This window comes from Squalius cephalus (genome assembly GCF_949319135.1).
Source record: "Squalius cephalus genome assembly, chromosome: 25".
NCBI lineage: Eukaryota > Metazoa > Chordata > Actinopteri > Cypriniformes > Leuciscidae > Squalius > Squalius cephalus.
Genome location: NC_137146.1, coordinates 16978133 through 16990261, shown reverse-complemented (window position 1 = coordinate 16990261; position 12129 = coordinate 16978133). Strand labels below are relative to the sequence as shown.

The 12129-nt window shown below is 39.4% G+C and overlaps 1 protein-coding gene across 4 annotated transcripts in view; it reads right to left on the bottom strand.

The window, feature by feature from the left end:
• The window catches only part of pou6f2 (POU class 6 homeobox 2), a 125890-nt gene that overhangs the window by 37863 nt on the left and 75898 nt on the right, over positions 1 to 12129 (bottom strand). For all 4 annotated transcript variants that reach the window (XM_079862995.1, XM_079862998.1, XM_079862996.1 and 1 more), the window contains exon 5: positions 8010 to 8407. In XM_079862995.1, the coding sequence (XP_079719121.1) occupies positions 8010 to 8407 (398 nt within the window). The remainder of the gene's footprint in view (positions 1 to 8009; positions 8408 to 12129) is intronic.

Genomic DNA, 12129 nt, shown 5'->3' with positions numbered 1-12129 from the left:
TCTTTCTGTCTCTCTGTCTGGAACCATGGAGGCAGACACAGTGGCAAGGTCAAAGACTGAACATACAGCGCACAGTAGTATGACATGCTAGGAGAGACGGAACATAAGAGAGAAAGAGAGAGACACCAGAAAACGTTCATATTACAAAATAAATTCTGATCTTTTGAACGTTCTATTCATCAAAGAATCATAAAAACATCAAATAAATAAAAAAATCAATTCTCAGAGTTTCCACAAAAATATTAAGCACACAATTGTTTTCAAATCTGATAATAAGAAGAAATGTTTCTTTAGGATTTCTGGTTTCATTTATGAAGGATTATATGAAACTGAAGACTGGGTGGCTGCTGAAAATTCAGCTTATATCACAGGAATATTAAAGGGTTAGTTCACCCAAAAATGCATCACACACATGACCAGCGTCGGCCAATAGTGAGCCTACGTGTGACGTACAACACAGATGCGCTACGCAGTTATACTACGTGAAAAAACTCGAGGCCCAGAGAGAAGGAAATGAATAGTGGAATAAAGTCGTTATTTTTGTTTTTTTTGCGCACAAAAAGTATTCTCGTCGCTTTATAAACTTAAGATTGAGCCACTGTAGTCACTTGGACTATATTAACGATCTCTTTAATAACTTTTCTGGGCCAGCAAGTTATAATGCCTTAGAAGCCTATGGAGGAGTGATCCAACTCTCAGATTTAATCAAAAATATCTTAATTTGTGTTCCGAAGATGAACGAAGGTCTTACGGGGTTGGAACAACATGAAGGTAATTACTGACAGAATTTTTATTTTTGGGTGAACTATCCCTTTAATAAAATATTTTGTTCCCTAACCCTAAACCTACCCATCACAGAAAACTTTTGCATTTTTTTTATGTTTTTAAGCCATTTGGTTTATGAGGACACAGGAAATTGCCTCGTAAACCATGTTTATGTTGTAATAGCCATGCTATTATACGCATTTGTGTCTTCATAAACCATATATACAAGAGCACACACACAAATCATCACAACACGAGTGTGTCTACTGTATATGTGCCTACATCAGTGTGTGTGTATGGTCTGCTCTGCTTCCCTCTCTCTCCTTCTCCCTGTGCCACAGATCAGTGTGTGCGTGTGGCTCAGGGCTGATGTAAGCCAGTGGAGTGGCAAATTACAGCAGACCTACAGCTGTAGGCTGACATTATGATTAATTTGATCAGTAATTTCTCCTGTTTTTCATTTTAATCGCTGTGACCATTCTGCTGTGGCAGGTCTCTCAGATCTAATTAAGATCAATTCTGGTGTAACCAGCTTGCCCACCGAGCCGCCCCCTCCTCCTCAAATCCCCGAGTCCCCTCAGCGTGGAGAAACCCCGTCGCTCCAATCAATCAGCACCTGCAAATCCAGCCACCCTGCTAATCAGCCAATTAACACACTTAGGCAAATTTCATAATCTCCACCGCCTGGTTGTCGTCACAAAAGCCAGTCTCTACCTCCCCTACTTTTTTTCCTTTCTAATGCTGGCTCTCCAAAGGAGAGTTTACTGGGAGGTAAAAGAATAACATATTTTCAAAAACCGATGGAGAGAAGGATGGGAGAGGTTTTAAACTTCCTGTTTACATGATTGTGATGGTAATATTTTGGTAACAGTGTTGTGGAATAGCTAAGTCAATGGAGACCAAAACAATATTGTATGGAAAAAAAAAACATTCTGAGACATTTTCAAAATATTCTTTTGTGTTCCGTAAACGAAAGAAAGTCACATATGTTCAGAACGACATGAGGATGAGTAAATGATGACAGAATTTATATTTTTTAGGAAATCTATCCATTTAAGTCTTTGAAATTGTGTAAATAGTGTACTTTTTTGAAAGTGCATGACAAAACATTGCTACATTGTTGTTTTTTTTGTTATTTTATGACTTTTTTGTTTATGCTATAAAGTTTTTTTTTTATAAGCTTTAAAAAAAAAAAAAGACTTTAAATGGGCCATCATCCAATATTAAAAATGCAAATTGAAAATGTAGTTAAAGGAATAATTCACTTAAAAATGAAAATTCTGTCATCATTTACTCACCCTCAAGTTGTTTCAAACCTTTGAGGGTGAGTAAATTATGACAGAATTTTCATTTTTAACTGAACTATTCCTTTTCTGCTATCTATTTTTAATTCATAGATTTTTTAAAAATTTATTATTTGTATTTACAGTACATTAATAAGTTCCAAATCCAAATATTGGATCTCAATGATCTGTTAATAATGCTCTCATTAATAATGTGTATTTTGCCGTTTCTTTATTTTAGTTCAACCAAATGACATGTACGAATCTGCACTAAACACGATGCATAAACATCACAGCCTACAGAAAAAGTCTTACTGGAAAATCATAAATTTGAACTGTCTAAAGGATCTCAGTGTCAGAGACTTACAAAACACCCTGTCTGAAATTTTGACCAAATAAAGAAAAGACGAGACAAGAAAAATGAGAGAAAGAAAGAGCGAGAGAGAGTGCAGACAGTGAGCACTTAGATTCGTACACTGGACACACTGACTGTTGTATTATCAGAGTGGGATGCTAACACGCTGTCATGTTGTCAGTTCAGCAACAGAAGGCCTCTATCTGTGTCTTTAGGTGTCTTCAGATAATAGGAGACCTGTCTGCCCTCCCTTACCAAAAGTATTACACCCAAAGAGAGGAATGGGAGGCAAGAGAAAGCAAGAGGGCGGGGTGGTACCTGTGTGACCAGAAGGGATAATTATGACAAACCCTGGAAATACACATTCCCAAAATTCTCTAGGTGTTCGCAATGTCTAACTGTGGCTGTCCCTAAAGGCTGGTATCAGCACTCAGGTGAAGTATGCTGTAACTTTCTCAAGCAGACGCACACATAAGCCCAATTACGGACTCCAGCCCCTCAGGAGAGGCAGCCTGCAAACCCTGCCACACACACAATCACATTGGTTAAGTGGTAATGTGGACCCCGATGAAGCGGGAACTTTAAACCCCTTCTGACTCCTGACACACACACACACACACATGCACACTTATCGCTCTATTTTTCTCACTCTCACACAGTGGAGGGCTGGGTAATGACGCTGTCTTCTCTGGTGCCACTCTCTCTTTGGATTAACAAGAGGGTCACACATGACTCTTAGCAGTAAAATCTAATCATGGACCCCTAGGATAAAGAAACCAGAGAGTACAGATCAAAAACCTGTAGAGAAGCTTTCTTAACACACCAGGCGAAGGGTGTTCCTCAAGGCTTTGTTCTGGGTCCTCATGCAGTGTTCTCTTGGTTAAAACCCTGGTAAGTACAAATATTTAGCCTGCTCACACAACTCATATTTAATTGTAATTGGATTAATTGGATTGGGCAATATTTTATATTTCATAAGTAATACCTGATATAAAAGTGGCTACAACTCTAAATCTTGTAATTTTAAAATATTAAATATTAAAAAGGGTGCTTCAGTATTATCAAAGACACTTTCTCTGACTTTGCAAATGATTGTGTAGCTGTTCATCAATATTTATTTATTTAAAGCTGCATTCCGTAACTTTTCTGGGTTAAAAATTATCCAAAATATTTTTTTGAGCAAGTACATAACCAGCCAGTGTTAGAAACTATCTGCTTGCCTTTAGCTTGTATTTAATTCCAGTGGTATTGGTGGATTTCCGCGGGAAATTCAAGCTTTTCAGTGACAACTGGAGATTCACCCGTTGTAAAATGCAAAAGACTTTGGACTTCAGAAAATAAGAGACTGCAACCGGGCCCATGCGAAAACAAGGATAATATCGGAAGGGCTTTTGAAAGGTGGCATGAACTGAACTCCATTAGCACAGTAACAGTAGCACACTTGTTCGCTTAATTCATACAGTTACAGAGTACTGAACTACAGGTAGCCCTAACACACAATAAATGTAGTCACGCAATGCTGTTGTTTTTAACATTAACAATTTGAGAACAAAGTATAATTTGGAAGGTTTGACGTGATATGATACGCAATCGTTAGATTTAATCAGCGTGATTTACTGCAATGCTTTTTTTCCCTCTTAGTTGGTCAGAACAAAAGTGGATGTTACTTGTTCAGACGACATTTTCCGGTGAAAATTCTTATGTTGGTCATACTTCCAAAAAGTATAATCTGTGATTCTAAATGACAGTATCCAATCTGGCACGGCGACTGACAGCCGCACATTCTCCTCAAAACATTGGATTCACCCGCGCTGTGCCGTGCCGAGGCACAACCCACGTAAAGTTGATAATTCCTCAAATAACTGCAATTGCAGATTTCGAACAGGGATGGCGACAAAGAGGAAAAACCACGGACTACAGCTTTAAGAAGACGTAAAATCAGGAGTGTTATTTTAGTATCATTGAGATACTATAACAGTTTGTATTCATATTTTGAATAACTTTTTTATGTTTTCCATTATTTTTATTTTAGTTCAAGTTTTAGTAATTTTTATTAGTTTTAGTTTTTTTAATGTCTACATATTTTTTCTTACTTTTAATTTTGGTTTATAAGTTTTAGTTAAGTACACTAAGTTGACTAAATTAAGTTGACTAAATGGAAGTGAGAAAAATAGTTGACATTTCAGTTAACATTTATTGTATTTTAAGTAACGGAAAAGTTTTTTATGGTTTTAGTTTTAGTTAACTTTAGTAACCCTGAACCAGGATAATGTAGGCAATCAGTAATTATCGCAAAATAACTTTACTGACCACCATGTCGGGGTTCATTTTTGCAATATAGACTAGCTTGTACATCATCCCTTAAAACAGATCAAATTACAACACACCTTATACAACCACAAATATGAAGTAAAACCTGTGCACAGATGCTCAGATAAATAATTCCATTTAAGACAATTCACAAACATCTAGACCTGAGGATGCATATACTGATGCTGGCAACATCATGCATCCAAGCCAAATTTTTGGAGACCCCATTGTCACTCCCCACCCCCATTTAATCTATTCCACCTCTGAAACATCTGAATCACGTATCAGAAGGGCTTGATGATAACTTGACAGATCGAATTAGGTGTGCTTCAACTATAAATGAAGAAATATATGGCTGGCCTTTCCTAAGGAATCCCTTGGAAACCACTAGTTCTGAGCTCTGGAGACCATTAAGTGTGGGGCTCCATAGGGTCCAGCTGGTGATACAAGCCGGGCAGAGGGACAGAAGGTGAAATAAATGACTAAACTGATGGCAGCCATAAAAAGGGGGAAGGGGAAGAGGGGTTGTGGTACAGCACAGAGCAATAAGGGCTGTGACGCTGATGAATGCGGGGAAGGATGGAGAGGCGACCCTGGCCTCTCTCAAACCAAAATGAAACCACTGGGACATGTAGGGAGGAGGACATGTTATTAGTGACGGACTCAGACAGCCAGATGAGAAGAGGAAGAGGAGGAACTGATGGACAGACAGAAGATATAAAAAGATCACTTATGTTTGCCATTTAAAACAAAAGCTGTGTAAAAAATTAAAGGGGTCAGATCATACATGATAATATTAGTGCAATTTTTATGTCATATTTAGTTTTACACAAAGTTGCAGTTGTTTTTGCAGATTAGTTCCAATAAATGCTCATTTTGAGGGAGCTTTGAGTTCGAAAAAGCTTTTTTATTAATGAAAATGTCAGATCAAGGCAAATTTGATATGACAAGACCCCTTTAAAAGACATGAGCTACAGTAACTGAAGCAACAAAGATTCATGTGTGCCATCTGTGGAGTTTGTTTCAATTTTATAAGCCTGCATGACAATAACAGATAACAAAATAAAATATCAACAAACTCATCTTAGCCAGTCATCACTGACATATGGTGCTTTGGACTTCCCAATGCAAGATCTTATTTGCAAAATATAAAATATGTTGAAAACTAATCTGGTTCAATCGGGTGCATATACTATACATTTTCACAACATGTCAATAAGTGATTATCATAAAATTGTTTCAAACCTAGTTACACCAAAAACATCATTACTCGTAATTCAATATTCCGCAGCTCTTCATTTCCAATAATAGTCTATTGCTGTCGCTAGCAAGATGGCTGGGATAAACTCTTAACAATAAACTTTCAATTTTCATTCTTTTTCAGGGACAGGCTTGGCAAACAGGCACCTCCTCCAGAAACAATATTTGTAATATCCAAGATTTCCCCAGACAGATTCAATCATTCAATTGAATTACTGCCCCATTCTCTAACATTCATCCTAGACCTCGTCTCACTCCAAAGCTCCATTCTTCCAGACATGTTGTGAATAATGTAGAAGAATGAGTTCTTTAAGTGAGGCGACATCATATTTAGGGGTCATTACATTGAGTCGATCGGTCTCTGCTGCCCCCGTGCCATGCAGCACTCTGGAGCTGCTCCCCATCACAAGTCAACTTATATTATAGCTTTAAATAACTTCACTTTTAGTGTGTAAACAAGAGTTGATCTGGGTGAGGAGCAATACAAGGAAGGCTGCTGGCTACGGCTGTCTGGAAATGTGAGGCATTTATTTTGATATCACATTGTTTTTTTCTTTTTTTTTCCAGATCAAAACCACCTAAAATTCCGGACTGCTGTCATATGAATGCAGAAAAAAATGCAGTTATTATTTTAAATGGAAAGCGTTAAGTGATTTTGACCTATTACTTTAATAATATAAAATAACATTAAAAAAATATGAAGAATGCAGAATGCAAAAATGAAAAATGCTGTTTTTATTTTAAAGGGGAAGTGTTCAGTGAATTCTGAACATTAATTTATAGGAGTCATGAACTGAGAAATCAAAATTCCCTTGATCTTTTGACATATAAGAGATCATTACTATAAAAACATCCTGTAAGTTTCAGAGCTCAAAACTTTCTTGTCTAAAAACAGCTTATATTGAAGCCAGTCTGCCAGAACGACAGGTTGTGGAATGTGCCACTTTATGGCTGTCTATGTAGTAGGAAAATAACGAGAGAGGCAAATGCAGGTCTATGCAGAAACTAAACGATAAAGATGGCTCCGAAGACAAGACACTGTGCAGTGCCAAGTTGTGAAAAAACACAGTCTTTGCATTGCCTTCCTTCTGATCCCAACATTAGGAAAGAGGGGATGAACTTTATTTTGAATAAAGTTCCAGACCACATCAGTAAGAACTCGGTCCTTTGTTCACTTCATTCACTCTCGCCAAAACTCCCCTTATAATCAACGAATCTCTTATTCACATCGTGTTTGCACTATTAGCTATGATGAAAGGATTCATTCATTCAGAATTTGAGTTGGAATGACGAGATCGTTGCATTCATGCACTCAACCTGTCTGTGATCGGCTGCAATGCTCATCCACTGCAACTTTTCAAGCCACAATCTAAATATGATGCATTAGATCTAAATATAACGCTATAATCAACACTTTTCACGATTAGTCAACCTTGAGAGCTGTAATAGTAAAAAAGGGGTAAAAAGTTTTCGAAAGAGTTTCACATGTAATTCTAGCTATTTCATATGCAAAGATGTTAGCCAATCACAGCAGTGGGCGTTTACACTAAAGTCTCACAGCAGACACGCCCCTTCAAACAGAGCATTCAAATGAGAGGTTAAAATCAGGCTAGGAAAAAGGCCTTTTATTTCTAAATTATGACAATTATTAATGTAAAAATCATACTAACATAATAAGTGCACACCAGGAAATATTATGGAACAATAAAACAATGCAGTCATGACCCCTTTAATGGTACAAAATAAAATAAAATAAAAAATGAATGCAAAATACAAAATAATATGAATGGAGAACACTGTAGTTATTGTTTTAAATGGGAAGTGTTATGCAAATTCGTCCCTTTACTTTAATTGTATAAAATAACGTACATTGAAAAAGAAGAAATGCAGAATGCAAAATAATATGAATGCAGAAAAATGCAGTTATTATTTTAAAGGAGAAGTGTTTAGTGAATTCGACTCATTACTTTATAAATGGTATAAAATAAAATAAAATACAATGAAATAAAAAAAATTATTTTCTTTTCCAATCCTACCTGTAGTGGTAGAGGAGGCGTAACAGGTGATGGCAAGCTGCGAGCTGGTGATTGGTTTTGCCTGTGAGGGGGCGGAGACTGGGGAGGCTGAGCTGAGCTATGATTAGAGGTGGTACAGGTGGAGGCGGAGCCTGGAGAAGGTCCAGACACTTGTGATTGGATAGGGGGAGTGAGCTGATGATGGCTGGGTGGCTGGAGATGCGTTGGGCCGCAGAGATGTTGGTGCTGCTCCCGTTCTCGTTGTTGTTGTTCTCTTTCACGGTGTTCTCGTTCTCGTTCTCGCTGTTGTTGTTGTTGTTGTTGCTGCTGCTGTTGATGATGATGATGCTGTTGCTGGTGATGCTGTAGCTGTTGGAGCTGTTGGAGATGCTGGAGCTGAGAGTTTAGGGATGAGGTAGCTGTGATGAGAGAAAGAGGAAGGAAGATGTTGATTTTTCATGATCTAAGTATATGATTATAAAATATATATATATAAAAAAAGCCAATTCAAGTTGAATTTAACTACAAGGGGTTTTGGATGTACAGCAGATCTAGAAGATCTAGAAGAAAATAGTGTCATAGGCCAGCTTAAGTAAGTTCAGTGATGGTTCATTTCTGTTGTAAAAAAGTTATTAATTTAGTTAATTTATGCTGGCTGTCCCTGGAGTAGGGTTAGGACCAGGACAGCATCCAGTCAATGTGCATGGAGACAGCACTTGGCCAAAAGAAAGAACTCGATATTAATATGCTTCGAATTTAATTTGTGACACTATTAGCTTGACGTACTAATTTGCATATCTGACTCAGAGTATTTCATTTGTTATATCGGTTGTGATGTTAAATAAAGCATTAAAAACCGAAGAAGACTATTGCAACATGTCAGCGGGAAACTTACGGCTGGTATATTATCCTCTCATGCAGTTACAGATGCAGCATTTTGACTGTACCACTTCTTCTAGTCAAGAAAGAGTCAGAGTTAGCGATATATTTCCTCCTCCCTTACTGCAAAACAATAGCTCTGTCTGGATGCGCTTAAATTAACAGTAAGGACGTGTTCCTGTCACATATCACACATGCGCACTTCAATAAGCCGACAGAAATCAAGTTAATGCGTTTACATGCCGGCGAAATTGGCATAAGGGGCAAAAATCTAGCTGTGACGATCGGTTTATGCTTAAGCCATTTATGACTTTACTCCGATAAAGGAAAACGGGTTAATGCGTTTACATGATTGTGGCGAGCAGGACGAGGCCTAAGGGCCGTGAGAGAGCGGCACGAGGCCGGTGGTGTGATTACTATGAGCGACGCACCGGTCTCCTATCTCTCACGGAGGAGCGGAAGCATAAAGGAGGAGCGACGACAGTGAAGAGCGAGAGAGGACAGGCCTGAATTTGTGTTGTGTTTTGTTTTATTTTATTGTGACAGCAGTTGTCCGTGAGGGGCTGCTGTCTTTTACTTTCGTTTTGTATTTGTTTTATTTTTGATATTAAAGCTTTGTGAATGTTCGCCGGTTCCCGCCTCCTTCTTCCCATAACATCTGAACTGCATTACAATGATCATGTGCATTGTAGGCTTATTAAGCGTAATCGGGTAAAGAACATGCATGTAAACGTACTCAGTGTTCAGTGCCCACTGGGAGATATTGGGTAGAAGTTGCCACAATGCCACAAAGTCTGACAGAGAGATAACTTTTTTTTTATAGAATTGTTTTTTTCGGTGCCCTGAAGCAGCAAACTGGCAGGGAACAGCCAAACCAACCGAAAGGAGGATTCGCTTGGAATGGCCCGTTGGATGGCTTTGCCTCCCGAATCACCGGTGGTGGCGGGGTAAGTAGAAACACCTCCTGAGAGCCCTGAGGGAAAACGGGCACACAATGACGAAGAGCGCATCCACCAACTTCCCTCAGGATTTTTTCTTTGCTGCACTTGCGTACATCAGCTCTCGCTGATCTGATCTCTCCTTAGTCAGCTTGGGCTGAGTGTGTCTCCTGGCCCCTATATCTTTGTATGACAGGGGGTAGGACTCAAGAAGCCACACTCTCCTTCTGCTCCTCTCTATGGGAGCTGGCCCCCAGCAAGGAGCTCCTTGAATGCCACAACAGTGCTAACTGCGTCGTCGAACAGGCCAGAAGGTAAAATCAGGGAATCAAGGAGGAAGGCCTTATCTCTTTCTATGATGCCTGTCAGGTTGATCCACAGGTGTCTCTCTGTGGCAACCATGGCAGCCATAGCGCGGCGATATCACAGCACATCTGCTTGGTTGCATGAAGGGTTAAATCTGTGGCTCGACTGAGTTCTTCTAACGCCTGAGGCCCTAATCCCTCACCATGATCCAAATCTCTTCATTGTCCCATACCCCTGGTCACGCATCCTGACCAATGTGGTGTATATGGCTGTGGCTTGGTTATATACTCAAGTGGAATATGGGTTCCTCTACGATCTCAACACCTCAGCGAGGAGATCAGCAAAGAACAGGAGATGGCGGCGGGGAGGCTGTTCATGTGCGGATGTCTACATCCAACCCCTCAGAATCAGCTGCAGATAGCATGAGTTCCTCGTTCTGGTCTGAAGAATTCGCAGAGCGAGCTTCAAGATCCAGAACGGGGACCTCTGTGTCAGCAGAGAGCACGAGAGATAGGACATTTTCATCCGTCTCAAACGCCGCCTCCGCTGACTCAACCTGCGAACCCCATTACCAAAGTCGCAACACTGCCTCGACAGCAATGGGACCCGAGCCATCGGTCCTTTTCCCTCAAGAAGAGGGACAAACGGTATCGTAGCTTGCGGATGTTGAAGTGATTGCAATGCTCACAGTCAGCCCCCTCAAGGACTGAACTTGTATGTTCCTCACCTAAACACATAACTCACATGGGGTGTGAATCGTCCACCGTAATAAAGCGGAGGAACAGAGTCACACATTTTCTGTTTCTCAACCCTGCCACGTCAACAGACTGCTCTCCTGACTAATATTTCCACACACACATTTGACAATTGAGAAACACAGACACACACTTAAACATCCGGCTTCTGAAGACAAAGAAGCTTATGACGTGTATTTCAGGCATATATTTTATGTCCATAAAGCTTGACCAAGAGAATGGCTCGTTTTCACACGTGCTTCAGACACTGGCTCACGCGGAAGTGTTCCTATAGCGTCAATGGCATGACGCAGCATCAAAGGTCATTTCGCAAGGGAACATTTCTATTTTCAGTGAAAAGAAAATACATTTTCAGAACTATGAAAATGGTACAAAAATAACTAAAGAAGGAATGTTTCTTGGCTATATTTTTCCTCTGAATAAATGGAACATAATTCATGTGTACTGGAAACTCTGAATGTCAAAGCTTTTATTTTTGTGATACATGAGGAGAAGCATTTCACTATAATTCTTATGAATTCATTAGACTTCTTTGTAAGAAAGCAATAGAGCCTAATCTCAGCAGAGTGACTCACCAGACACTCTGCTGCAGGATCAGATAAATAACTTTACTCCTATACACTGTACAAAAGACCTATACACTGAACTGGATTTAGTCCATGACAGAACAAGATAGCCTAGGTTAGACTCTTAAAGCCTCTTCCATTCACATGTTCATGCCAAAATCAACCTTATTCCTGCACACAATGAAGCACGACTCGCATACCAGAAAGTGTCAACTCAAATTATCCATATACCTTTTGAAAGAAAACATTGAAAAACAGATGGGCAACACATTAGAATGAATAAATGACCTTCTGTCTTCTCTGCAGGAACCAGAGCAATGCTCTGCAGACAGATGCTTGCCCTCTGCTCAACGTTCTGATAATGAACTCTTCACTGCAAAGTCATCAAACAGAGATGTTTCTTCTACACTGCACTTAAACCCAAGATGTCACAAACATTTTATGGGCACCATTATTCTGAAGTTATAACAGAAATGAAACCACCAAGATGTCCTCCTTTGGTGGCACCGAGATGATATCGCACAGCAATATCTCAATATTTGAATCAATTTAGGTGTTGCATCCACACAGTGTTTGAGACTGACAACCATATAACTAACAGGTGTGACTGAGTCTCAAATGATTCTGTTCATGCACACTGCAAATGTCTTTGTTGTTTTACAGCAAAATTGTGTATGTCATGTCTTTTGTTCAGAGA